Source organism: Eriocheir sinensis, chromosome 24 (assembly GCF_024679095.1).
Source record: "Eriocheir sinensis breed Jianghai 21 chromosome 24, ASM2467909v1, whole genome shotgun sequence".
Classification (NCBI taxonomy): Eukaryota; Metazoa; Arthropoda; class Malacostraca; order Decapoda; family Varunidae; genus Eriocheir; species Eriocheir sinensis.
Genome location: NC_066532.1, coordinates 18642716 through 18670126, shown reverse-complemented (window position 1 = coordinate 18670126; position 27411 = coordinate 18642716). Strand labels below are relative to the sequence as shown.

Sequence of the window (27411 nt, the reverse complement as noted above, 5' to 3'; positions counted from 1 at the left end):
TCCAGGTGATATGTTTTTATTTTTTTATATATATATTACAAGCAGGTGTTTGTTGGGGGTTCGGTAGCTTTGCCTCGCTTGTACAGATCATCGAGAGAGCTGGAGGGGAGGGGGGGAGGGGGGGGGGATAAGGGGGGAGAGAGAGGTGAGGGAGGGGAGAGGGAAAGAGGAGTAGGTGGGGTTGTCTCCTGCATTATGTATTGCGTGCAGTAAGTTTCACAATGCAGACATTATGAGCCAAGTACGTGGTGTGAGAGTGAATGAGGGAGGGGGGGGGTGTGCAGTGGCGTACCCTACACACACACACACACACACACACACACACACACACACACACACAGGGGGCTTCGTGGTGCAGTGGTTAGCACACTAGGCTCACAACCGAGAGAGCCCGGGTTCGATTCCCGGGCGGAGTGGAAAAATTTGGGCGGCTTTTCCGATACCCTACGCCACTGACCACCCAGCAGTGAATGGGTACCAGGTATTAATCGGGGGTTGTGTCCTGTCTCCTGGGGTCTGTTCCCTTCTCCTATAATTCCTTCCCCTTCTGTCTCTCTCTCCGGCATATGACCACAGATGTTGCGCCGACTAAACGAAACTTTACACACACACACACACACACACACACACACACATATTTTATTGTATGTGATCATTTTACATTATTATATTATGTATTCCTTGTGCACGCAAACAAGCTTATGATGAAAGGCTCTCATCTCCTAGTTAAGCTGTTATCTCTTGTGAAACGTCGCCTCCGAGGATAACAGCTCGAATGTGTTCCAAAATACTTGATGGTTTTACGAATGTGGACGAATCGAAATTGTTTATGATCGATGACACGTTTCGAACAAGAAGTAATGCCACAAAACTTAAGTGTAAATATATAAATCCAGACTGTACCATTTTTTTCTTCACCAACGATGTAGCGCGAGAATGGAATAAACTCCCGCCTCCAGTGGTCCAGTGCTGTGCGATTGATTCATTTAAAAACAAGCTTGACCGCCACTTTTTTTCAACCTGATATTTACTAAAGTCGAAATGCAATTAAAGCCTTGGCGGCACTTTGATACAGTTTCGCTTAGGCGAGCCACTTAGTCTGAACCATGAGTCTGTGTGGTCTGAATATCTATTAAAACCTAGCTCATTAAATACTCTCCTACATCTCGTTGTCCTAATGAAAAAAAAAACTTTCCTCATCGTCATCCTTTCCAACTTTACCTTGTTTTAATTTCTTCTTTGTCTTCGTTTTCATCTTTTCTTCATCGTCATCCTGTTCAACTTTACCTTGTTTTAATTTCTTCTTTATCTTCGTTTTCATCTTTTCTTCATCATCATCCTTTTGAACATTTACTGAAGAGAACTCGATCCTTTCCGCAGGTGTTGGTTCCTGGCTCCTGATGCTTCGTCCCTTAAAGACAAAGAATTGGACCCAAACCCTGATGCTCTGCCTGCCAACGAGTACCCATCAACCCACCTGTACCTGAGACGATCGTTAATCATGGACATACGGGCAACAGGTGACAGGAGAGAGAGAGAAAGAGGGAGAGGGAGGGAAAGGGGGAAGAAAAAGGGGAAGTATGGGTGACGGGGAGGGAATGGGCAAGCGAGCTGTGAGGAGGAAGAGAAACATGTTGGATAGGGAAGGGAAAGGGAGTTAGTTCAGCTGATCATTGAAGGGAAGGGGAAGGAGTTGATTAGAAAATAGGAAGGGAGAGAAAAGGGTTAAGATAAGGGAGAAAGAAGAGAGATAGGGAAAGGTACAGAAGAGAAATATGTTGGGAAGGGAGGAGAAAGGGAGTGAAGCTATATAAGGGAGAGGAAAGGGAGTTGAGAGTAGAATAGAAAATAAGAAGAGAAAAGGGTTAGGATAAAGGAAAGGGAGAAGGAAGAGTTGAATAAAGTTGAGGACACGTACAGAAGAGATTGGAAAGGGAGTTACGCTATATAAGGGAGAGGAAAGGGAGTTGAAAGTAGAATATAGGAAGAGAATAAAAAAGGGCTAGGAGGATAAAGGGAAGGGAGAAAAGAGTTGAATAAAGTTGAGGAGACGTACAGAAGAGATTGAAAAGGGAGGAAAAAAGGGAGTTAAGCTATATAAGGGAGAGGAAAGGGAGCTGAGAGTATATAATATAGGAAGAGAATGAAAAAGATTTATATTGACATTCTCGCGCTATACAACGTTGGTGAAGAAAAATTTGGTGCAGTCTGAATTTACTTGTTTGCACTGAGAGTCTTGTGCCTTTATTCCTCCGTCGAAAGGAAAGGGAAAAGGAGGAGAGTTGAACGAGATTAAGGGAAGGGAAAAAAAGAAAGGGAAAAAGAAGGGGTTATGTAGAATATGGAGAAAGAGGAGAGGGGAAAAGGAATGGGAAAAAGAAGGGGTTATGTAGAATATAGAGAAAAAAAAGGGAAAGGAGGAAGAGGGAGATGATAGGGTTGGTTAGGAGTAGAATAGGGATAGAAAGAAGAGAAAGGGGCTGTAGGAGAAATAGAAGGAAGGCAGAAAAAAAAGGAAGAAGGATACGAGAAAAGGAAGAGAAAGGGAAAGAGGGAAACGAAGATGAAGTTAAGAAAGGAGGAAGAAGGATGATGATAATAATAATAATAATAATAATAATAATAATAATAATAATAATAATAATAAACTTTCAGACCGTCAAACAACAACAACAACAGCAACAACGTCACTCAATCGCCTATCGAGTTTATGAAGACCAGGAAGAAAAAAATACAAGGTGAGAGAGAGAGAGAGAGAGAGAGAGAGAGAGAGAGAGAGAGAGACTATATTCAAGAATTATAATACAGGATTTAGCCATTATCATATTTATTACTGTTATTAATCTACTACAATTATATTATTAAGCTATTGTATCCTCTTCCCCTTGTTGTATTGCTATTTCCACAAGAATACACTGATAACACAATGCAATATAATGTAGTTAGAAGTTTTAACGAAAGGAAGATGCATTTTACATAATCAGTATAATTGTAATGATGTCTAAGTTTTTTTTATCTCTTTTTGTAAGTCGTGAATTTTTTATTTATTTTCTTTTTTTTTTAGAACTGGTTTCATCTTTTCAACTTTGCGTTTTTTTTTTTTTTTTTCATTCTTTCTAATCTTTTTTTTGTTGTAAGTCGTGATTTTTTTTTTTTTTTTTTAACTGGTTTCATCTTTCTATCTTAGCGTCATTTTTTTCATGCTTTTCTTATCATGTCAAGGCTTTTTTCTTCATCTCTATCTTTGTTTTCATCCCCTTTTCTCTCTTTTTCATGTACGTTTTTCTCTTCTCTTTTTTTTCTTCGTCTCTTCTTTATCTTCGTTTTCACCTCTAATTTATTTTTTTCATCCTTTCTTATCATGTCAGGACTTTTTCTTCATTTCTATCTTTGTTTTCATCTTCAATCTTTTTCATGCGCGTTTTTGTCTTCTCTTTTTTCTCGTCTCTTCTTTGTCTTCGTTTTCACCTCTCCTTTATTTTTTTTCATCTGCATTTTTATATTCTTCTTCATTTTCATCTCAATATCAATATACCAACATACCCAACATACCAACATATCCAACATACATATGAACATACCTACTTCATTTTCATCTCAATATCAATATACCAATATACCCAACATACCAACATACATACGAACATACTACTTTCACCTACTTCACAGGACACATTAATCTTTCCAACATATCGCACTAACCACATGATACATATTCAGTGCTTCAGCATTTCCATATCGACCAGTTCCATGTCCATTACTGTATCTATCAATCTATCCTCTTTTTTCTTCTTCTTTTCTTCTGTTCATCATAGCCCATTCATCATTGTTATCTTCATACTCTTCTTCTTCAATCTATCCTTAACTATTTTCTTTTTCCGAAGCATTATCATCATCATTATCTCCTTCCTCTTCTTCTTTTCTCCTTGTTCCTGTTCTTCTTGTTCTGCTTCGCCATGTATGTATCAGAAAACGTCTTGGTATTTCTCTGTTCATCTGTTATCATTTTCATTTATTTTTCCTAGGCGTCATTATCATCATTTTCCTCTTCATAATACAAGCCTTCCCTTCCTCAACCATTCCCTTCGTCCATATCACAAGCTCTCCCTTCCTCAGCCATTCCCTTTCTCCATATCACAAGCTCTCCCTTCCTTGGCCATTCCCTTCGCCCATACTACAAGCTCTCCCTTCCTCAGCCATTCCCTTTGTCCATATCACAACCTCTCCCTTCCTCGGCCATTCCCTTCGCGTATATTACTACAAGCTCTCCCTTCCTCGGCCATTCCCTTCGTCCATATCACAAGCTCTCACTTCATTGGCCATTCCCTTTGTCCATATCACAACCTCTCCCTTCCTCGGCCATTCCCTTGATATCAGTTACAGAAATACCAGTTAACCACAGACCCCGTTCCCTATATATACAAGTTTTCTATGAGTCCTTTTTATGAGTCTACATCCAACATTCATTTCGTGGGGCAGTAATCGTATGCCAATAAAAAAGCAATTTGAATATCTAATGCCTTGCGCCCATATCACACCAGCTCTCCTTTCCCCGGCCATTCCCTTGACACCGTTAGGAACACCAGCCAGGCAGACCCAGTGTTCCCCACGCGAGCTTTCTAAGAACCACTTTTTATGGGTTAATGACTACACCCAGCATAGTAATTTTTTTCTCTGTCATAGCGTTGCGAGGTGTCCAGGGAAAGTCTTTGGAAGTGATGTTTGTTTTGAAGCTGCCATTATTATTTTTGTTAGTTTTTAATATGTTGGCACGTTGGGTATTATTATTATTATTATTATTATTATTATTATTATTTTTTTTTTTTTTTTTTTTTTTTTACATCAGAGGGGCAACAAAAAGGGCACAAGGTGTCTAGGAAAAGTCTTTGGAAGTGATGTCTGTTTAGAAGCTGCCATTATTTTTTTGTTTTTTTAGTATGTTAGCACTTACATCAGAGGACACGGCTCAAGGGCAACAAAAAAAAAAAAAGCTCGCTACTCGCCGCTCCCATGACAGATAAAAGTAGAGAGTAGCCAAAAGAGAGGTCAATTTTGGGTGGAGAGGTAGGTGTCTTAATACACTCTTCTTGAAAACGGTCAAGTCATAGGCAGTTGGGTATGTTGGTATGTTGTTTATGTTACAAGCTCTCCCTTCCTTGGCCATTCTCAGTTCCATATTATTTCCCTTGAACAGATAGCAACAGCAATACACAGGTAGATAACAAACACTAAGAAAACTAAACACATCTCACTTATCTTTATTCCCATTGAACAGACAACAGACTCATCAATTGATCAGCTCAGGCCGTGTTATAAAAATAGAAATCACCCGCAGATGTACGCACATATATACATTTGTGGACCTTAAAATTCTGGAGCCTTGTAACAAACCTTAGGAGCTAGAGTCTAACATGAAGGAAGGAACAACCAGAACCATAGCGTAGGAGAGTTTTGCCTAATTCCTCACTGGTGCCATTACCAAAAACCCGCATGAAATTTAAACCAGCTCTAGGCACTAAGATATTCTGACGATACCTAGAACACACAAAAAGAGCACTATTATATCAGTGTCCATTTGAATTTCACACATCTTTTAGTAACATGCAAAGGTGTGGAGTCCAAGTCACCGGAGTCGTCTACTTTTGGCCAGTCGGTAAAAATCCCTCCTACTCCGACTCCTTTACAATGCGAGTGATGTAGTGTGGCAGGGTGTGGTGTGGCGTGGTTTGATTTGCCTACCACTGTACTGTCGAAGTCGGGAAAGGGGGGAGTGGGGTGGAGTCTGTGTCTGAGTTGCAACCTTAAAATTTCTCAAAAGTTGAAATTTTTTTGTATCCGACTCCACACCCCTGACGCCTGTGATCAAGTTGGGCAAGCTCTCCTACACCATGGCTCTAGGAGTAGCAATTATTACACTTGGCAAGAACTCTCATCAGGGTGTGTTTGCTAGTTCACATGCACCTTCTTAATTAGCACCAATGTCGGAGAAAATAAGAAGTGCTGTGGAAATTTGACGTGAAGCATGAAAAGGAAATACCATCTAAATAATATTGATAAACTTCCTTCCTTGTGACAATTGTTGATTTATAAGCCTTTGCTCATAATTCTTATTTACGGCTGAGAAGAAGAAGCAAAGGGCAAATATACAGAAAGGAAAAACAAAATCTCACAAAACTACTGCTCCCTTTGACTTGAAGAATCAAATAATAATAATAATAATAATAGTAATAATAATAAAAGTAGTAATGGCTGAGAAGAAGAAGCAGACAAGGGCAAACATAAAGAAAAGAAAAACAAAATCTCACAAAACTACTGCTCCCTTTAACTTAAGAGATAAATAATAATAGTAATAATAGTAGTAGTAATAATAAAAGTAAGTGCCTTCACAGAATCAAGGAGTTTCATTGGAAGGTGTATGCATTAAAATCTAGTATATATATTTTTCCCTGATGTAAGGAAGTAGCCGCAAAAATGGTGCATGTGAGCTGGCAGACACACCGACAGGACAAGGAAATGGGGAACAAACAGTAATGGGTTAAAATATTTGGTACATGTGACTGACACACCTAAGCTTTACACAGGAGCGAGGGAATGGGTAACAAACAGCAATAGGTAAAATAAATGGAAACAGATAATGGTATGGTAAAACAGTGGCAGATAATATCGAAACAGACAGCCTTATAAAGTAACAGGGTAGTATGTGAAGCTTAAAACATTAGAACCAAGCTTAATGTCGGGGAGAAGTAGAAATATAAAGGGCCAGTTTTACAGTCCAGAATATTAACCTGGTACCAGCGACGGGCCAAATTTGTGGCTTGACATAAACCCTCCAAAAAATATAGGATTTGCGTGAGTGGTGATTTTTTCTCATTAATTCGCTTGGAAGTATAGGATTTGTGTGAGTGGTGATTTTTTCTCATTAATTCGCTTGGAAGTATAGGATTTGCGTGAGTGGTGATTTTTTCTCATTAATTTGCTTGGAGGTATAGGATTTGCGTGAGTGGTGATTTTTTCTCATTAATTCGCTTGGAAGTATAGGATTTGCGTGAGTGGTGATTTTTTCTCATTAATTTGCTTGGAAGTATAGGATTTGTGTGAGTGGTGATTTTTTCTCATTAATTTGCTTGGAAGTATAGGATTTGTGTGAGTGGTGATTTTTCTCATTAATTTGCTTGGAAGTATAGGATTTGTGTGAGTGGTGATTTTTTCTCATTAATTCACCTGGAAGGAGCCTTTAACCCAGTAGCATCGGGGATCATGTTTCTTAATGGTCCCTCCAAGCGAGAAACATGAGAAAAAATCACTCCTCACACAAACCATTTCATAATATATATCAAAGCATTTGTGATCAGATTATGCATCATCTATTTTGGGGGGTTTAAATCATGGCACAAATTTAGCCCGTCGCTGCTACCAGGTTAATGTTTTACTGAAAGCATTAAGGTTGAGCAGAGGTTATAAGACCAGTAAGAATAATATACTGCATGCACACAGTCATTGGAGACCTGCAGAGTATTGTATTTACTCATAAGCATTAGGATGTGTATTTAAATTCATTGCAGGCTTCTATGGTCATATTCACCTGATTTTTCACACATATAGTTTTCATCTTGACTAACAATTAACGTGACTCTATTTGTCTTATTTTACCTGTTTCTCAAGACATGGTTAGTTATGGTTTTGTTGATTTTACTAAAGCTCTTTTTATGACTAAGTTTGTAATATGTCGACTCAACACTAATTATCCGGCACTTCTAACTGACTCCGTTCTAAAGGTGGAAGTAAAAACCCAAACTAGCCACGTAACTGTTGCTTATTTTACCTGTTTCTCAAGACGTGGTTAGTTTTGGTTTTGTTGATTTTCTTATAGCACTTTTTATGACTAAGTTTTATCCAGCACTTCTAACTGACTCCGTTCTAAAGGTGGAAGTAGAAATGTTGATGAATACTAATACAACATTTGAAATATCAGATGAATGTGTACTACCTATAGCATGAATGGTAACCTTCAATGTCTTCACTAAAATCCTACTTTGAGATAATTAGTTAACTTGCTGCACACATTGAGGAACATCACGGAAGCAGAAGTAAAATCCAGAAATAAGGAGTCGAGAAAGCTTTTAAAATGTGGAACGGTCTTCTCTTTTTCTTTTTTTAATTTATATCTGTTTTTCCTTAGGGGGTAAAATATGGGCGTTAACAAATAGAAGAAGAAAAGGCCCTTCTAGATTTTAAATGCTTTCTTGCTCCAGTAAAGGTAACACTTGTAAATGGTTTGGCTATTGTGAATGCCAGCGTCTGTGACCATTGAGGAACATGTGAAGTGATAAGTAAGTTCACTGCATTGGCTATTTGGGGCAATTAAACCTACTTGTGTCACTGAGCTTAAAACAAAACCTGTGACACCAGCTTCTGTACACATAAAGCTTTAAATGATTGGTTGTCGCATTGGTTGCTTGTGACAGTTGAGCCTATCTGATGAGTCTCGGAGCTTAAAGAGAAAAATCCTGTGACCTGTCTGTATTGTTGACGAGATTACGCAGCTTATTCGATTCAGACAAGAAAAGTTGTGACGAAAACTGTATTGTTGCCAAGATTACGCAGCTTATTCGATTCAGACAAGAAAAGTTGTGACGAAAACTGTATCGTTGCCGAGATTACACATGTTCAGACCAGCGTATTCTGTTCAGACTAAGAAAATTGTGACGTAAACTCATGAACAACTGAGGATGTGTTACACGGAAAGATTAAACACTAAATATACAAATGATTAAAAACAACATAAGCCAATATTGTGTCACAGAGCTCATGTATTCAATAGAGGAAATTGTAACAAAATCTCCTTAACAAACTAGAAAGAGACACACAGTAAACGAGATTATTGACAGTACTCTAGACCACGATATCAACAGCAGTGATTTCAAGAGAGTAGTTCTATTTCACAAGCTAAACGGAACAATTTCACAAAGGATGGACGTCAGCATAACACTGGCCCACATTAGTTAAGAGATTAAAAGCTAAGGACAGGCACAGATAACCACCTTGTGTTATCAGCTAGGAAGGTTAGGGAATGATAACCACTGGAATAGGAAGAACAGCACATGTAATAATACAACCTTCATCACTTATAGCTATCTTTAAAAGTCACTTCTTAACACCAAAACTTTACGTATAGACTCAAGAATTTGAAAACATACAACGTTCAACTCCACCATGTAAATAATACCATAAACTTCACTGCTACCATGTAAATAACAGCTAAAATTTATCATACCCACTACATATCACCATGACGCCCCATCTCGCACATCAGGCAAGGAGGGAAGTAGAGAAGTTAGAGAACCAAGGAAGTATTGATGCCAGAGTGAGGAATATTCAGACAGGTCACATGTACCGCCCAAATGACGATCCTAGTATGTCCTTATTAGACCACGCAAACCACTCAAATGACGTTCCTAGCATGTCCCTATTGTATCTTAAGTGTTCAGAGTGTGACTTGTTTCATGAAGGAGCAATTTTACGTGAAATAAGTGTAAGTAAGACTAGTTCCTGTACTGATGTAACGTGAAGGCCTTTGTTCCTTGCGGTAGAGAGAATGTAGGTATGCGTGGACTGTTCTGGCACGTCACAACACTCTTCATGGTGAGGTTAATGTAATGGAGGGGAGTGTATGCCTAAAAGAGACTCCCTTCTGTAACAATCCCTTAATGTAGTGGAGGGGAGTGTATGCCTAAAAGAGACTCCCTTCTGTAACAATCCCTTAATGTAATGGAGGGGAGTGTATGCCTAAAAGAGACTCCCTTCTATAACAATCCCTTAATGTAATGGAGGGGAGTGTATGCCTAAAAGAGACTCCCTTCTATAACAATCCCTTACAATTTATTAAGATGGAAGAAGAACAAAGATACACAAAACACAAACTGAAACGGTCTGCAGTTATTGTTCTAGGCTTGACCACTCCCACAAACGATTCACACAACACAAACGCCAAATTCACGAGTCCTCTTGGTTCGTTAGATCTCACACGGTGAGAAACCCTATTATCCACAGCTGGCAGAGGACTGGATGTGCTCTAAAACTTACACCTAAAACACAAGCACGACAGGAAAGATCTTAAAACGAATTTATAGCCTAATGGCAACGTGTAGGGTACCATCACAGTCAGTAGGTGAGAGGGGGGGGGGGGAGACAGGGAATGTAGGGTGAGGAAAAGGCTGGGCAGGCAGGGTAGGGGAAGGCAAAGAAAGGCAAGGCTAGGAAATGCAGAGGAGATAAGGGCATAGAAGAGAACTGGTGTGGAGGACAGAGGAGTAAACAGGGCAGGGCTGGGCAAGGCTAGAAAATGCAAAGGAGATAAGGGGACAGAGGAGAACAAGGCAGGGCAGGGTGAGGAAATGGCAAGGCTAGGGAGTGCAGAGTAAAGAAGAGCATGTAAGGGAACAGCTAAAAAGGGCGAAGAAACTCAGGGTAGGGTAGGGCATGAAAGGGAACAGCTAGGGAGGGCAGAGGGTATCAGGTGAGGTCGGGTTGGGTCAGGTCACACTCTGATGCTGAAGACCATGTGCAGGAACTGTTCGTAGGAGACGGTGATGATGCCGTCCCTGTCGTTGTCGTGTTGGCTGAACAGCTGCGTCAGGTTCTGGGGAGACAGACAAACAACGCTGTAACACGCATCCTTCACTTGCATCCATAAGTTACGGGTAGTTCAGCGTATAAACTAACCAGTGAAGTTATTAAATAGTACTGGAGTCTTAAGAGTATACTATAAATACTTTTATTAGACACATTTACTCAATATTTAAGTGCCATGCAAATATAACTATAGACTAAAAACTCCTCCAGGCCACAAGTCATCATTAGTGAATGTGTTCTTACAAATGTTTTATATGATATACTCGTAGAATACATACATCACTCTGGCCTAAAGTCGCAACACCTCAGTCTAGCCCGGCTATTCAAGGATTCTGGCCACACTATTATGCACGATGTTTTCCTTTTCAATGTGACAGTTCCTAACATTTTTTTCATTGCAGAGAGAAGACAGGGACAAAGACAGGGATGAAGAAAGTCCGTGAATGGGAAGACTCATCACAAGAATTACCGCCACAACAAGTTTGATGATATCCTATACACAAGCAGCCAATGCAGGGTGGTTGAACCTTTTCCTGTTGGCCCCAGCAGAAGCAAACGGGCAACAGTGGGGAAAGAAGAGGCGAAGAGATAGAAAGTCTTGTATATAGATGCAGCTGACAGCATCTCATTAGGAGGTCATCAGAACACACATCATGTTAAATAAACCACTGATGAAGGAAATGTAGTCAAGAAAAAAATATACTGAACACTCATGGGTTGATTGCATAGAATTTAAGTGAAATTTATAGCCTTGGTGTTGTGTTGGTCAGGCAGGTGGTACCAATGGCCAGAGTTTGCCCATTGGTGCCCACCTGACCAGCACACCGTGTCAGTAGACTTTGCTGCAATTCTATTCTATCGACACAAGGGTATTCGTTACTTTTTTTTCCCGCCTGTACAAGTGGATGCACGGGTCAGCAAAATGTCACAGCCAACCTGCCATGTTGTAGGTGATGTTTCATCATTACATTAACATTTAATCTGCTTCTGCTCAGGTAGGGTCGAGATGCAGAAGTATTCCATCTGTGTGATATTTAACCCGGTAGCAGCGGGGATCGTGTTTCTTAATGGTCCCTCTAAGCGAGAAAAAAATGAGAAAAAATCACCCCTCACACAAACCATTTCATAATATATATCAAAGCATTTGTGATCAGTTTATGTATCATCTGTTTTTTGGGGTTTAAATCATGGCACAAATTTGGCCCATTGCTGCTACACGGTAAAGCCACAAATTTGGCCCGTCGCTGCTACCGGGTAATTATTTGGAACACTCACATGTGCCCATGCATCACGTATATTTCTGAGCAGTTAAGGCGCAGCATTTTGACGACTCGTGTGTCCTGACCAATAGTTGAGTGGCTGCAGTCAGGATCAAATCATTCTGTTTAAAAATATTTCAAGGGCATACATACTCTACCCATACTCTACCCAAGGTCTGTAGCATCCAAGGTCTACTCACTTGCTCTGGCAGGCTGAGCTGTCATGTCACGCGTCCCTTGCCAACCAAAGAGTCCTCCTCCACATGTCTTGCTCTCTCACCCAAGATTATGAAGTTATCAAAATGTTTAGAAAAACTGACACAACCGTAATCTAAATGACACTTCCACTTGTCCTTAGAAAAATGTTATGAAGATTATGGTTGGGTTAGTTCTTCTAAACATCCTGTGGTTATTTCATAATCTTGGGTGAGGGTACAAGACAGGTGGAGGACTCTTGAGTTTGTGAGGGACGATTGACCCCACACCTCAGCCTCCCAGATTGTTAACAACTTGATCCTGTCCATATATATATACTCTCTCTCTCTCTCTCTCTCTCTCTCTCTCTCTCTCTCTCTCTCTCTCTCTCTCTCTCTCTCTCTCAGTATGTCCCCACACAGTATGTTTACTAACCACACAGTCACATGCCCCCCCTAGTCACATACGAGGCTTCCAGAATACAAAGGGCAAACACAACAGATTTAACTTGCCCTCTTCAACTACTCTCTTCACTAACAAAGACACTATCTCAAGGCATAGAAGAAAGGAGTGTACTTTTGGTGGCATTTAACACCTCATTTTCTTTTGGTAACAAGTTTGCCCTTTCTATTATGGATGCCTCATGTTTCTCTCTCCCTCTCTATCACATAAGTCTAAGGTCATATCAACATCACAGGAGGAGTCAGTCACTAAGTGGTCTGCAATTAGTCGTCTTGAGATGGCAAAAGTGAAGAGTCGTCAGAATCTACTGCGTCTTTACTCTTGTCATTGTTTCTGTTTTTGCTTCACATACATTAAAGGCAAGACTTAACAGCAATGAAAAGAGAGGAACAACAGATTCTCGTAACTCCCCACTTTCACCGTCTCCAGACAACTGATTGCAGACTACACACACAACCTCCCTATGTGATGTTAACTAGTTATACTTAGACCTGTAGACAGAGAGGGCTTTGTCTCATAACTCCCCACTTTCACCGTTTCCAGACAACTCATTGCAGACCACACACACAACCTCCCTATGTGATGTTAACTGGTTAGACTTAGATTTAGACAGAGAGGGCTTTGTCACAGACCCATGCTATGATTACAACCCCCAGCTACGTAAAGAACTATGCTTTGTGAGTAATCAAACCCAAGACCTCTTTTCCAACAACCTTGTACAGCTTCATCTCCTGTAAAGCACTCTAGTGACAGTTAAACACAATGTAGAAATGACTATAGTGACAGCAGATTGGCAAGATTGTGTTCGTATTTGCTTCCACGGGTCCTTTCCTCCCTGCCGCTATGCCACACAGTCCCAACACCTATCTCCTCCTCTGATGTGTTGGCTATAGGTGACATATGAGAGGAAAAGATAGGTGTTGGGACTGTGTGGTAGAGCAGTGGGGAGGAAAGGACCCAAGGGAGCATACACAAAAACGTTCTCGCCAATCGTGTTTCACTACAGTATAACATTTTGGGTTCAAGAAGAGGACAATCAAAGGATGGCTATTATGCTGCTGGGGAGAGATGACCTCACCTCTCTTGGCATGCAGAACAGCCACCCTCGGCCTGTCCTATCCTTGGACTGAAGCATGTCGGTGTCACTTGTGTGCTTTACAGTGGCCGGGCAGTACAGGACTGTGTAAAACTAAGTGTTATTACTACTGTCCAGGCCAAACTAATGTTCCCATGTATTTATCTTTAAAATAAAATCAAGCAAATGGCTATGGAGTAATTATTTACCTTCTATTTGTTACTTGTAATGAGAGTTTTAGTGGTCTACATTAACCACACTCCTATTTCTAGCTGGCAACTCTGTCTAGGATGCTTTAAAAAACGTTCTCTGTGAAAGTGCAGCAGCCTCAGCTCACCAGTCTCTCACACGTTCCTTAGGCAGCCTGCCATCTCCACACTAGTTTTACTTCTATCCTCTGTGCACACCTATAGCACAGATTTATTTCATCATTGAAACAAAAATAAACAGGAAACGGGAGGGCGTATGTGAGTGAGATAGAGGGAGGGAGTGTAAGAGGATGACCTCCACTGAAATGGAGGGATAGGGTGCAGGAGTACGCTAGGGAAAGGGGGGAAAGATCCTTGAGAAACGTTGAGCAGGCAAGGAGGGAGTGTATGAATAGAGAGAAAGATGGAAACTCTTCTGCTGTGGCCATCCCCTGGTAGGAGCTCCTAGGAGCACTCTATGAACCACTTTTACACATTTATGTCTACATCCAACGTACAGTTTCCTGGTTAAAAATATGGTAATGGAATAATGATGCAAGAGTGCCAAGATAAAAGTAATTGGAATGCGGAATTTGAGTAAACAAAGGTGAAATACAGTTTAAAAGCTGCTTGGTTTCTGAGTTTGTGATAACCGACAGTTTTTAGCAAGGGAGAACTTCAAAAACAGCCACCAGACTCTTAACAACCCCTTCAAAAATCAGCGTAAAAGCTGCCACTGGTTTCTAAGTTCATACTGACCAACAATTTTAAGTAAGAGAGAACTTCAAATACAGCAAATAGACTCTCGTACGCCACTGTGGCCTTTGCAGAACACAGAACCCAGCTGCTCAACACTATATCATGACCCTCTCCTTAGCTTAGTGCTGCAGCCTACACAGAGACACAGAGAAGCCTACGCTGCCAATCTTATAAACACCAAGATATAAAAAGTCACCTGTGTCGGCAACCATTAAGTTCACTACTTCATGTTTACTCCAAAAACAGGTCTGGCTGGAAATGATCTTACTGCTTACATGCTACTTTTGTGATTATATTTTGTTTCATCTTTCTAGCTATATCATTTAGCTGGAATGTGTTATTTATTTATCTTTCAATGTATCTTTGCTTCTAATCTACAAGTAGTTTAAGTTTAGGTACAAAGAAAGTGAGTAAGAAATAGCTTTATCTTTTTAGTTTAGCATTTAGCTGGAATGTGTTATTTATTTATCTTTCAATGTATCTTTGCTTCTAATCTACAAGTAGTTTAAGTTTAGGTACAAAGAAAGTGAGTAAGAAATAGCTTTATCTTTCTGGTTTAGCATTTAGTTGGAATGTGTTATTTATTTATCTTTCAATGTATCTTTGCTTCTGATCTACAAGGAGTTTAAGTTTAGGTGCAAAGAAAGTGAGTAAGAAATAGCTTTATCTTTCTGGTTTAGCATTTAGCTAGAATGTTTTATTTATCCATCTTTCAATGTATCTTTGCTTCTAATCTACAAGTAGTTTAAGTTTAGGTGCAAAGAAAGTGAGTAAGAAATAGCTTTATCTTTCTGGTTTAGCATTTAGTTGGAATGTTTTATTTATTCATCTTTCAATGTATCTTTGCTTCTAATCTACAAGTATTTTAAGTTTAGGTACAAAGAAAGTGAGTAAGAAATGGCTTTATCTTTCTGGTTTAGCATTTAGTTGGAATGTTTTATTTATTTATCTTTCAATGTATCTTTGCTTCTAATCTACAAGTAGTTAAGTTTAGGTGCAAAGAAAGTGAGTAAAGAAATAGCTTTATCTTTTTAGTTTAGCATTTAGCTGGAATGTTTTATTTATCTTTTACTGTACATTTGCTTTTACTAGAGTAGGTTAAGTTTTAGATACAAAGCAAGTCGAGAAAGAAGTGTTATTTGTCATTCTAATCTTTATCTCTACTGTAACACCCACCAGCGCTACCACCTTACAAAATACACAACAAGCAGCTATATGATGGATGACTACCCGGTGGCCTTCTCAAGACTCCAAACAGGCTCTTCAGTGCAAGCTAGACACTAAGACACACCTACCATGCAAAAGAGACAAGGCCACGTACATCAACAGAAGGCGACACCTCAACATTAGCTCATTCTAAAGACCACGGCTAAGAACTCCTCATAGCTAAAGGAAGCAACACCCTTCTTCTCGTGGTCACGCTGAGAAAATTCTGAGGTCAGTGTCTGAAAGAGTAGGGAAGGGAAGGGTCTTACCTCTCAACTACTCGTCACGTAATACAGACACATTACTTTTTTCTTTTTTTACAGTGAGAAAATAAAGCCCACTAATCACTGCTCCTCTATAACAAAGTATAGATCATGTGCCAAATAGATGAGTGGCCATAGGAGAACACCCAATAGAGATACGTTAATTTTTTTCTTTTTTACAGTAAAGGAAGCAGCTCAAGGGTAAAAACAAATGAGAAAATAAAGCCCACTAATCACTGCTCCTCTATAACAAAGTATAGATTATGTGCCAAATAGATGAGTGGCCATAGGAGAACACCCAATAGAGATACGTTAATTTTTTCTTTTTTACTGTAAAGGAAGCAGCTCAAGGGCAAAAACAAATGAGAAAATAAAGCCCACTAATCACTGCTCCTCTATAACAAAGTATGTGCCAAATAGATGAATAGCCATAGGAGGACACCCAATAGACACACATTACTTTTTATCTTTTTTACTGTAAAGGAAGCAGCTCAAGGGTAAAAACAAATGAGAAAATAAAGCCCACTAATCACTGCTCCTCTATAACAAAGTATGTGCCAAATAGATGAATAGCCATAGGAGGACACCCAATAGACACACATTACTTTTTTCTTTTTTACAGTAAAGGAAGCAGCTCAAGGGTAAAAACAAATGAGAAAATAAAGCCCACTAATCACTGCTCCTCAATAACAAAGTATAGATAATGGGCCAAATAGATCACCCAAAACAGACACATTATTGGTATTTTATGGATGCAAAATATAACGTAACAAAAAAACGTCTTCTGAAAACTGTATGAGGTCAGTGTCTGAGTGGGGAAAGGTCCTAATTATCAACTACTTGGGTTAGTTTACTTGCCACCTAACAGAAATATATTGCTTGATAGTTCATGGATGCACAAACAAGAAGACTACCTGAAAATTAACCTAAGCATATCAAGACACCTCTCAACCTGAAATTGCCCTCTCTTTTGGCTACTCTTTACTCTTTACTTTTGTGGGAGAGGCGAGTAGCGGGCTTTTTTTTCTTCTTTTTTTTTTACTCTTTGTTGTAAAAAAAAAAATAATAAATAAATAAAATAATAAAAATAACAATCTGAGGTCTATGTGTGAGAAAGCCTTACCTCTTGACTACTTCTATCAGCTAACTCATGACCCAATATTGATACATTACTTATATTTCATGAAAGCAAAATACAATGTAACACAAGAAAATATCCAAAAAACTATCCTTAACTTTGTGAACGTCAATGGATGGATTAAAGTCTTCCCTCTCAACAACTCGCATCAATGAAATCACCAACCATTAGACACACACAACTGATATTCCATGGACATTAAACAACACAACCCAAGAAAACTGTCTAAAAACTAACCTTACTTCTTACTTCTTGTGTCAGTTAACTCGTAATAAAAACATATAACTGATATTTCATGGTGGCAAAACACAACCAGAAAGAACACTGCCGGAATACAAACTTTAATAATTTGTGGCCAATGAGTGCAAGTCTTGACTACCTGGACCAAGTAACTCACCACCTGACTTGGACACATGACTGATACTATTTCATGACTCCAAAAAAACCTATCCCAAGAAAATTACCTTAAAAACTATAACAATATGAGGTCAATGTGTGTCTTACCTCTCAACCACTTGCATCAACTCCTAACATAACACAGACTTATTACTGATATCATTTCGTGGATGCAAAACAACCTAACACAAGAACACTATCTCGAAACTTTCCCTAACAATCCTCATGGGGAAAAACTGAAATAGATATCTATATCTCATTTGAACCCCTTACTGGAGTTCTGTGGCAAAGTCCTACTGATATAAAAACTGTATCCATTAGTTTTATCATGGCACTAAAACATGCAAATAATAAGATTAAGATAACAAACTGAAAACTCTCCTCGACAATCCTCCGCCAGAATATATGAGGTAAATATGAAAAGTCTGATTTGATAGTGTTGCGTTCCCCCGGTTAAGTCCCAGGTTGCATGAATTACTGCAGAACTATTCATCAATTAGTAATATTTTTGGACTCGAGACATGCAATTAATAGGGATTTTCAAATGTGTTTCTATATAGACAAAGCAATGTCCTTACTTGTCCTTCTGTTATGAGTTCAGTCCCTCCCTCCAAACAGAAGGTAATGAAAACAATGCTAAAGTACACAGAGCCAAATTTGAGAGCAGTAAACCATTGCCATTAAAAACTTGAGACACTAGAATTAGAGAAGCAAAGTAAACCAAAACTCATTCTAGGTGAGGAAGACTGACCGTATAAGTTTTCTATTTATATATATCTTAAAAGGAAAAACAGATTGTACTCACGTGGAGGGAAATGCAGCACTGGATGAAGTCGTCAAAATATATGCATCCCTTGCCTGACCTGTCGAAGCGCTTCATCAGGACGTCAAAGAACTGCTCAGAGAACCTGCAAGTTAGAAGAACACAAGAGATAACAGATGGACAAAAAGTGATTGCCTAAAATTAACTGATATAAAAAGTTACAAGCACGATGTAGAAGATAAGATATAAGAGGTGGACAAAAAATGGTACTAAAAAAATACTTGATATGAAGATTTAACAATACAACGTAGGAGATAACAGATATAACACAGATGACCCCTCTTTCGGCCACCTCCTTGGATTCTTTTTAGGAGCAGCGAGCAGCGGGCTTTTTTTTATTATTGTTTCCTTTTTTGTGTGCCCTTGAGCTGTCTCCATTGTAAAAAATAAAATAAAAAAAGTGGTGGACTAGAAAATAACTGATATATAAAGTAAAGAACACAAACAAGGTAGGAGAGATGACAACGGAATGACAGACTTGAAAATAACTAATGTAAGAGAGAAGATAAGAGATGGACTAAGAGTGATAGTACTTTTGTTAAGCCTAGTGATAATTTGACAAGACTTCTGCACCATGAACATGAAAAACAAACACAAAAAAATGAGAACCAGACTAAGCTTTGTGGCCCTTGGAAATGTTTGTTGTGAGTGCCAAAAGCATATGGGAAAATAATCCTGATGAAAATGTTTATGAGAGGCACATGACCCGATGATGATGATGATACTGACCTGTAGCCAAACGTGGTGATGGCCGTCCTGAGCTCGTTCTTGTTGATGTTGCCGGAGCCGTCCTGGTCGAAGGAGCGGAAGCACTGCTGCCAGTCTGTGACGTACTTCCACAGCGCCCCGAACTCTTCAAAGTTGATGGTTCCCTTCTGGTTCTTGTCAAACATCGCTGGAAGGGAAATTAATGGTGAAAAAATTGACACAGTAAAGAAAATCCAGCAAAAAATATTGCTCTGAAGAAGAGAATACAGTAAAATATTAATAAAGTGAAAATAAATCCAGCAAAATAATTGAAGCACCATGCGTAGAAAGGGAGTCACGCGACACCCTTGGCCAGACTCGGTTTATTGCATAAAACACTATTTTCATCCTTCTTCTATCCAATGGTAGTGGATGTGTGCTCCCCTACTGACGCCTGTGGCCCGGGAGCGTGGACACAAGAGAAGGGAGTCACATCCCAGGCAGCAGGGTACGAAGGGGGTGATGGGTAAGTGATGTCAAGCCACACCGACCCAGCACACACACACACACACACACACACACACACACACACACACACACACACACACACACGCAACTCACCAATCATCAGCTTCACAGTGTCAGGGTTGAAGGGCGTCCAGTTTCCATTGGACAACGCTGACTGGAGCTCCCGCGCATCAATAGCTCCACTGCGGTCCTTGTCAACTCTGCAAGGGTAGGGAAGAGCAGGTGTCAACGATGTCAGGCTCTTATATTTGCCGATTTCCAACCCCAAAAATGTCTCCTCCACCCCAATGACAAGATTCATTTATGGTTATCGTTAAAATCGCTAATTACTGCTGTTCTGGGGGAATGGTTATGGGTCAGAAGCTGGGAAATCTAATGCTCTGAGTATGATGATCTGGCAATGCTGGTTGGTGTAGGAAATATGTGCTTTCCTAAAAATACAGAGCAACAAATATAAAAACCATCAGACCATCATAAATCTTTTGCAGTCAGGGAATCCAATACAGACATAAATGTATACATGAAATAAAAACTTAAATTAATACACCTTGTAAAATGTTTGAATGCAGATGTAAAATCCAACATGTAAGATTCTAAATGAAATATATATAAAAAAAACTTGCAGGTACTGAGAAAAAAAATAGAAGCAATAGAGGAAGAGAGATAAGGAGGAGAGGAAGAAAGATAAAATGGAAATTAAGAAGATAAGAGAGCAAGGAAGAGAGATAGAGATGCTTTATTTAATTACTATGAACTATGAAGAGAGAGAGAGAGAGAGAGAGAGAGAGAGAGAGAGAGAGAGAGAGAGAGAGAGAGAGAGAGAGAGAGAGAGAGAGAGAGAGAGAGAGAGAGAGAGAGAGAGAGAGAGAGAGAGAGAGAGAGAGAGAATTAAGGCACTGTAACCTAAGACCAGTAAATAAATGACTAAAGCTGATCTACTCACTGCTGGAAGACCCCGTAGAGGAAATTTCTGTCGGGCATGCCACCGGCCATCTTGTTTGTGCGCTGAAGTGCTGAGCTTCCTGCGGAGATTACGATAACACTGTAAGAAGGATGACGCTCAATGAAAGGATAACACCAAACAAGGGTGACGCTAAAGAATGATAACTGTAAGAAAGGTAAGGTAAAGGTAAAGTTGGGAGCATTCAAGAGTCATACATCACGACAGCCACTATAAATAAAATCCGCCTGTACCACTAACAGGGTAGGGTTGTCCAAGAGGCCCCTCAATAGAGCCTACCAGCATTATACACAGCACTTAAAAAATAAATGTATGGAATAAGTAAATAAATAAATAACTGTTATAGCTAAGTGTGACAGTGGTGCTTATCTCCATTGTGTTGGCCCCTTGAGTCTGAGGTGGGAGAGAACCATTAACCTGGTACCAGCGACGGGCCAAATTTGTGGCTTTACCGTGTACCAGCGACAGGCCAAATTTTTGCCATGATATAAACGCCCCCAAAATAGATGATGCATAAAATGATCACAAATGCATTTATATATATTCTGAAATGGTTTGTGTGAGTGATGATTTTTCTCATTATTCGCGCTTAGAGGGCCCTTTAACCCGGTAGCTGTGGAGACCATGTTTCTAAAAGGTCCCTCTAAACAAGAAAAATGAGAAAAAAATCATCACTCACGCAAACCATTTCATAATATATAGCAACGCATTTGTGATCAGTTTATGTACCATCTATTTTGGGGGGTTTATATCATGGCAAAACTTTGGCCCGTCGCTGCTACACATTAAAGCCACAAATTTGGGCCGTCACCGGTACCAGGTTAATAAACATGATCCCCGCAGCAATACAGGGCCAGTGTGACATCCGGGTTTCTACAGTTTACCGTCCACCTACCTAACTAACGAACCTCTTCCCTCTAACCTATCTTACCTTTAATCACTGCACACACACAGTTAAGTAGCATGCTAACTATACCCAGGAACATGATAGGAGAAAGGAACCAATAACACACCTCAGGAACCTGGAAACTAACCTAATCAAACCTTACCTCGCTTCACAACAGAGAGGCACTGTCCCCTCCAGCCCCCATCACTCTAATCTAACCAGACTGGACACCATCTTCTAAATGGGGAACTTTGACCCCCTAAGCTCCCCCTCATTTTGCCATTCCCGCATGAGGTGTTTATAATAAAAGAATAGTACAACAAGATATATAAAAAAAAAATGCCTAACTCCACAATGTGACGGGTGAAGAACTAGATAAATGTGGTGGTTATAAAACTAGATAAAAATGATGGGTGCTAAACTAGATAAATGTCAAAAAAGTGTCCATCTCCACAGTGCAATGTATTTATTTATTTATTTATTTATTTTACAGCAGAGGAGTCAGTTCAAGGGCATAAAAAAATTAAACAAATGTGAACAAAAGCCCGCTACTCACTGCTCCTTAAAAGAGTTAGAGGAGTGCAAAACTAGATAAATGTGACATGTAAAACTAGACAAATGTGATGGATATAAAATCAGATAAAAATGTGATGGGTGCAAAACTAGATAAATGTCAGAAGTGTCCATCTCCACGGTGCAACGGGTGTAATACTAGATAAATATCCTCCTTCCTTTCACACACAGGGAGATGATGAGACAAATTCACTACTGCTTTCCCTCCCACCTCTTAACACACGACAGGTAGGAAAAAGCTGGCAGGTAAGGACAGGTAAGGGCACAAACACAACTAATTAACCACTAAATCACCTGAGGAAACATGAAATACAGGTAAGATAAGGTAGATTCACCCCCCACTTTCCCTCCCTAAGACACGTTCCTTATCAACCTTCAGAGACAGACAGGTAAGAAGTAAGGCAGGTAAGGACACAAAAACTAATCAACCTCAGAAAACATGAAATACAGGTAAATTAAGGTAAATTCACACTCACTTTCCCTCTCACCTCCTTCCCTCCCTAAGACACGTCCCCTATCAACCTTTAGAGACACGTACGAACAGGTAAGAACGTAAACACACCTAATTAACCACTATTACCTGAGGAACTATAAAATAACGTAATATAAGGTAAATTCACCCCCACTTTCCCTCTCACCTCCTTCCCTCCCTAAGACGTCAGTTATCAACCTTTAGAGACACGTATGAACAGGTAAGAACGTAAACACACCTAATTAACCACTGTTACCTGAGGAACTATAAAATAACGTTATATAAGGTAAATTCACCCCCACTTTCCCTCTCACCTTCCCTTCCTAAGACACGTCCCTTACTCCCTTGCCGTACACAGGACAAGTACACACAGGCCGCCAGTAGCAGTGACTCACCTGGACGTCCTTTTCCTCCCTTCTCTCCTCCCTCGGCCTCGTGACACTGACGTACACGCCGCCTTCAAGGAGTGACGTCACGCCCACTATTATACGAGACCTCGGGCAGCGTTGCCAGGTCGAGTTCCCGCCCAATCCCAGCCCAAAACCCGCGACCTCGGTCTTATTAAAAAACAGCCCATTGCAACACGTCTGTTCAGGAGTGCACGGACATGTAGTGTGTTTTCCAAACTCTGTTCCTCCCTTCTCCTTTGTTGTTTATTTGCAACAATAAACTATCAATCAATCAACTCAGTTGTGTTGCATCCGCGGTTTCTTAATTGTTTATTCTTTATCGGGTTCATTTGTGAAAAAAAAACTTTAACGGAGGCAATGTATAGCTATAATATATACATTGACTCCGTTGAACGTTTTTTTTTTCACAAATGTATTATATATAGCTGCTGACTGGCAGCGCAAGCACTGACACATCAAACTGCCCTGTATTGTGCTGAGTGAGGCCACCACGGCGCAACTTATGTTCGGAGGCGATTTTGACCCTCCGTACGTGGTCTATTGGTCAGCGCGCCTGGCTATACTCCGCGGGCCCGGGCAGTCGGTGTCCAGCTCACCCAGCTGTTCATCCTCCCTTTTGGGCTGGTCGATAAATGGGTACCTGTAGCTGGGGAAGGTAAACTGTGGTAACCCGGATGTCACACTGGCCCTGTGTCCCGGGGTGATGGGCTCCCCCACCACAGGCTCAAGGGCCAATGTTACGGAGATGAGCACCGAGGCCACGCGCTGCCACAGCGTATGCCCCCAACTTTACCTTCACCTATATTTTTACCTCGAGACGTACCCTACACCATCAGAAGCAGAAAAGTATACAGATGTACCCGGGCTTATAAAAGTGCATGATATGCGACGAAAACCCTGCAGCTGCATGAGTGTGTTAAGTCCACGCTGATGAAAGTTAGAAGGATTGTTGTACACACCGCGGGTCTCCCTTCCCTTCAGCCATGACCGAACCCTGCAGACTCGTCTTTTCTTCTTCTGCGCTCGTTGAATAACGGCAAGTAATGCCGTCACAGCTGCACATTAGCCGTAATGCGAAGCGTGGATGTAGTAGGCGCCATGGCCGAGGCTGTGTTGACAATGTTGCACGTCGCTCGCCGGTGTGACTTGCAGCGACTTGCTCGCGAGCAAAAGCTGCCAGCAAGAGCTCGTGCCCGCCAGATTTGGGTCCAGTGTGACGCCAGTCAGTGCTGGAAGACCCGACGATAGCTTGTTTTAAGAGTAGACTGGATAGCTGCATGGACGGATATAACTACACCTCACCCATCGTGAGTAGTGGGGGGGATTCTGGAGCTGCCCTGTGTAGGCCGCCCGGCCTCTTGCAGTGTCCCTATGTTCTCATGTTCTCGTCCTGCTGGTTGTCGATGAACAGTCACACAAAGTTTTCATTGTCATTTATCACGTACGGCAGAGAGTATAAACTGTCTGACAGCCTCTGACTCGCTCCTTCGACTGGCTGAATGAGGGCTGAACCTTGGAAGGTATTGCACGACCCAGGTCATAAGGTGTGACCGCGAGAGGTCACGGCTGTCCTAATCAGGTCAGTGTCCGGATGCTGATGTATCAATATTTAAGTGCTTTCGAAGCCAATTAATCAGCCTAAAAATCCACAAGTTGAAGTAAAAACAGCCTCAAAACCGCTAACCCGTGATTATATTTTTTCCACAGATAACTTTTATTAAAAACAGCCCATTGGGCGGGTAAACCCTGGCAACCCTGCTGACTAACACGCCACCTAAAAGAATGACGTCACGCCCACTACTACACGAGGCCTTGGGGCAGATTTTTCTTCCAGCTGTCAGAAATTTCCGTAGACATATCGAAATCTCTCGCCCCTGCGAGGAAAATCGGTAGAAGGAATCCTGAGTTTTTCTAGGTGAATTCAATGTTTTCTATGTGGTTATTAGTACGTATTTATGACAATATTTCTGAGGTTCAATTACACATATGTTGCTTTACCTTAGATATGCAGTAATTAAGCACTTCATTCAGTTTCTTCAAGGGGATATATATGTAGGATCATATGGTTATATATGATTTTTATGCTTCGTATGCGTTTATGAACATTTATAGTAGTCTGTCAGAGGTTTAAAAATACATATGTCGTTTTTTACCTTTGATATGCACTTGTTATTACACTGAATTTACGGATTTCCAGGGGACACTGATTTAATTTTAGGTCCCTCCCTCCCTCCCGTTTTTCTGTATAACTCTCAAGGTTTTCTGAACGTGTAGGAAAGTCCAACGTGGTGCAACATCGGCTGTATCTTCGTTAATAATACAGCAGTCTATTAATACTACCAATTCCGATTGTTGTGCCATTTTAAAGTCCCGGCATGATTTCAGGTCTAATATACGTACGTTGGCAACCATTTAAAATCTCTCTAATCTGATAACGTGATGTCAGACTGTAAAATGTTTGTTTATTGATTCTTAAGTGTTGGTAAAATATCATAATGGCCATAGTGGTGTACTAATAATGATACACTATGCCTATACAAATAAATGAAAAATAACGATAGGAAACGATACTATATGGATGGGGATAAAATTGGAAACATAATATCCTAGGGGTCTAATATACTGTTGGCAACCTTTTTAAAACCTCTCTAACCTGATAACGCAATGTCAAACCGGTTATAAGGACATTTAGTAGCTTGATAACGGTGTACTGAATTACATAACGGACTGACTGACTGGCATTAAAGTGTATTGATTAGCTTAAGAGTGACGTCATTCCTTATCCAGGGCTTTATAGTTTGAGTGCGTGTGTACGTGTGTGTTATCTGTTGGCCTTATCACTAGGAAATGGTGCAAGAAATGTAATAAATAGGGAAAAAAAATGTGTGGTTGGTATGGGAAAATGAGGATGTCAAACGAGGAGGAGAAATAGAAGATTAGAATGGGAAAAAGAGAGAAAAGAGGAGTGAAAGAAGAAAGGGAGAGGAGGGAGGAGAGGAAATGGGAGAAGAAAACAGAGGAAAGGAAACTGGGAGGATCGAGGCAAGGAGGAGAAAGAAAGAGAAAAGAAAAAGGAGAATGCATTGAAAGAGCAAAGAAGAAAAGGAGAGAGGAGAGGAAAGGGGAGAAGAAAACAGAGGAAAGGAAACTGAAAGGGTCGAGGAAGGAAGAAAAGGGAAAAGAACAAGTATCTGGCAAGCATGTTTTCCTGTTCCCATTGAATTTGGCAAAGACATAAAAATACTACTATAAATAAATAATTCAACTACTCATACATAACATAATCAGTGTACAACGATCCATAAGAAGTTGGCATATTTTTTTCTTATTATTAGAACTTTTAAAATGGAAAGAATGGGACGAGGAGGAGAGTTAATGACCCTGATATGAGACACAGGTTAATATTGTTGGCCATCTGGAAAGAAAGGGAAAGAAGATTGGGAGAGGAAAAGGAGAAAGTGAGAGGGAAAAGGAGAGAGAATAGAGAGGAAAGAAGAGGAGGAGTAAGATGAGAGGACAAAGGAGAAGAAAAGGAAAGGAGAAAACAGAAGAAAGGAGAGAAGTGAAAAAAAAAGAAAAAGGAGAGGAGAGAGAGGGAAGGAAAGGAGAAAGCAGAAGAAAGGAAGGGAGAGGAAAGAAAAAAAGAAGAGGAAAAAGAGAGAAAGGAAAGGGAAGGAGAAAACAAGAAAGGAGAGGAGGAAAGAAAAAAGAAGAGGAAAAGGAGAGGAGAGAGAGGAAAGGAAAGGAGATGAAAATACAGGAGAGGAGTGGAATAAAAAATAAGAGGAAAGGAGATAAAATGAAAGAAAAAGGAGAAAAAGGAAGGAAGACCAAAATATACAGACACATTAGGTATAGTGAACAGAAGTGAGATGCTGCCTAATCTTATAACACAGTAGAGAGAAGAACAGAAGAATGATGTTCAAATAGGCAGCTACTGCACTTTGCTAAATACAAAATCTACCAACACATAAGTTTTTAGAGTAATAAACAAACACATGCCTCCACTGCCTGTAAACCTAATCTCCTAACTAACAGGGAGCATACGGCAGGAGGCACGTTGCTTCACTCACTCACCAACTCCACCCCTAGAGAGCCAACTGGGATGCCACACTGGGTAAGCCTCCACGCAGCTGCCCTCCCATTCTAACCTAATCTAACCCAATTAACCTCTTGACTGTGGATTTCCTGAAAGAAGACATCACCAAGCTACAGGAATGGAACAAAAAGTGGCTGCTACAATTCAGTGAAGAAAAATGTACAGTCATGCAGTTTGGGAGAAATCCAGCACACCAATACCACATGGGAAACACTCCACTATCCACCACAGAGGCAGAGAAAGACCTGGGAATATATGTTACCAGGCTACCAGTGAAGGGATATCCAGCACACCAATACCACATGGGAAACACTCCACCATCCACCACAGAGGCAGAGAAAGACCTGGGAGTGTATGTTACCAGGCTACCAGTGAAGGCCAAATCCATGCCAATCACAG

The 27411-nt window shown here is 40.4% G+C and overlaps 1 protein-coding gene and 1 long non-coding RNA gene across 11 annotated transcripts in view; one reads left to right on the top strand and one right to left on the bottom strand.

The window, feature by feature from the left end:
• Positions 1-15859, top strand: part of LOC127003019 (uncharacterized) — a 79322-nt gene extending 63463 nt beyond the window's left edge. The window contains exons 3-6 of one of the 4 annotated variants that reach the window (XR_007756842.1): positions 1381-1520; positions 2656-2738; positions 11034-15325; positions 15446-15859. This is a non-coding gene — a long non-coding RNA (uncharacterized LOC127003019). Of the gene's footprint in view, positions 1-1380; positions 1521-2655; positions 2739-11033 lie in introns of all 4 variants that reach the window. The other 3 variants (XR_007756843.1, XR_007756841.1, XR_007756840.1) reach the window with 3 other exon arrangements.
• Positions 5247-23012, bottom strand: LOC127003017 (programmed cell death protein 6-like). 7 transcript variants are annotated; one of them, XR_007756839.1, is made up of 7 exons: positions 22899-23012; positions 20555-20633; positions 19705-19811; positions 19126-19291; positions 18379-18481; positions 15866-16015; positions 5247-10639 (listed from the first exon to the last, which is right to left on the bottom strand). XR_007756839.1 is itself a non-coding variant. In XM_050869376.1 (7 exons), exons 2-6 carry the CDS (start codon positions 20602-20604, stop codon positions 15917-15919), a joined length of 525 nt encoding a protein of 174 aa, XP_050725333.1. In that variant the 5' UTR covers positions 20605-20633; positions 22899-23012; the 3' UTR covers positions 5247-10639; positions 15892-15916. The 7 variants fall into 7 exon arrangements, 5 of the variants coding, with proteins under 5 accessions (XP_050725333.1, XP_050725329.1, XP_050725331.1 ...); XR_007756838.1 differs by lacking the exon at positions 15866-16015 and having other exon boundaries at positions 5247-7650; positions 7823-10639; positions 22899-23003; XM_050869376.1 differs by having other exon boundaries at positions 15892-16015.
• Positions 23013-27411: the final 4399 nt, after the last annotated feature.

Coding starts and splice junctions, on each gene's coding strand:
- LOC127003017 (XM_050869372.1), bottom strand. CDS start 20,604: ATGGCCGGTGGCATGCCCGACAGAAATTTCCTCTACGGGGTCTTCCAG. Junction 19,292..19,704: donor CACTGTGAAGCTGATGATTG/GTGAGTTGCGTG, acceptor TTTCCCTTCCAG/CGATGTTTGACAAGAACCAG. Junction 10,640..18,378: donor AGTGCTGCATTTCCCTCCAC/GTGAGTACAATC, acceptor CTGTCTCCCCAG/AACCTGACGCAGCTGTTCAG.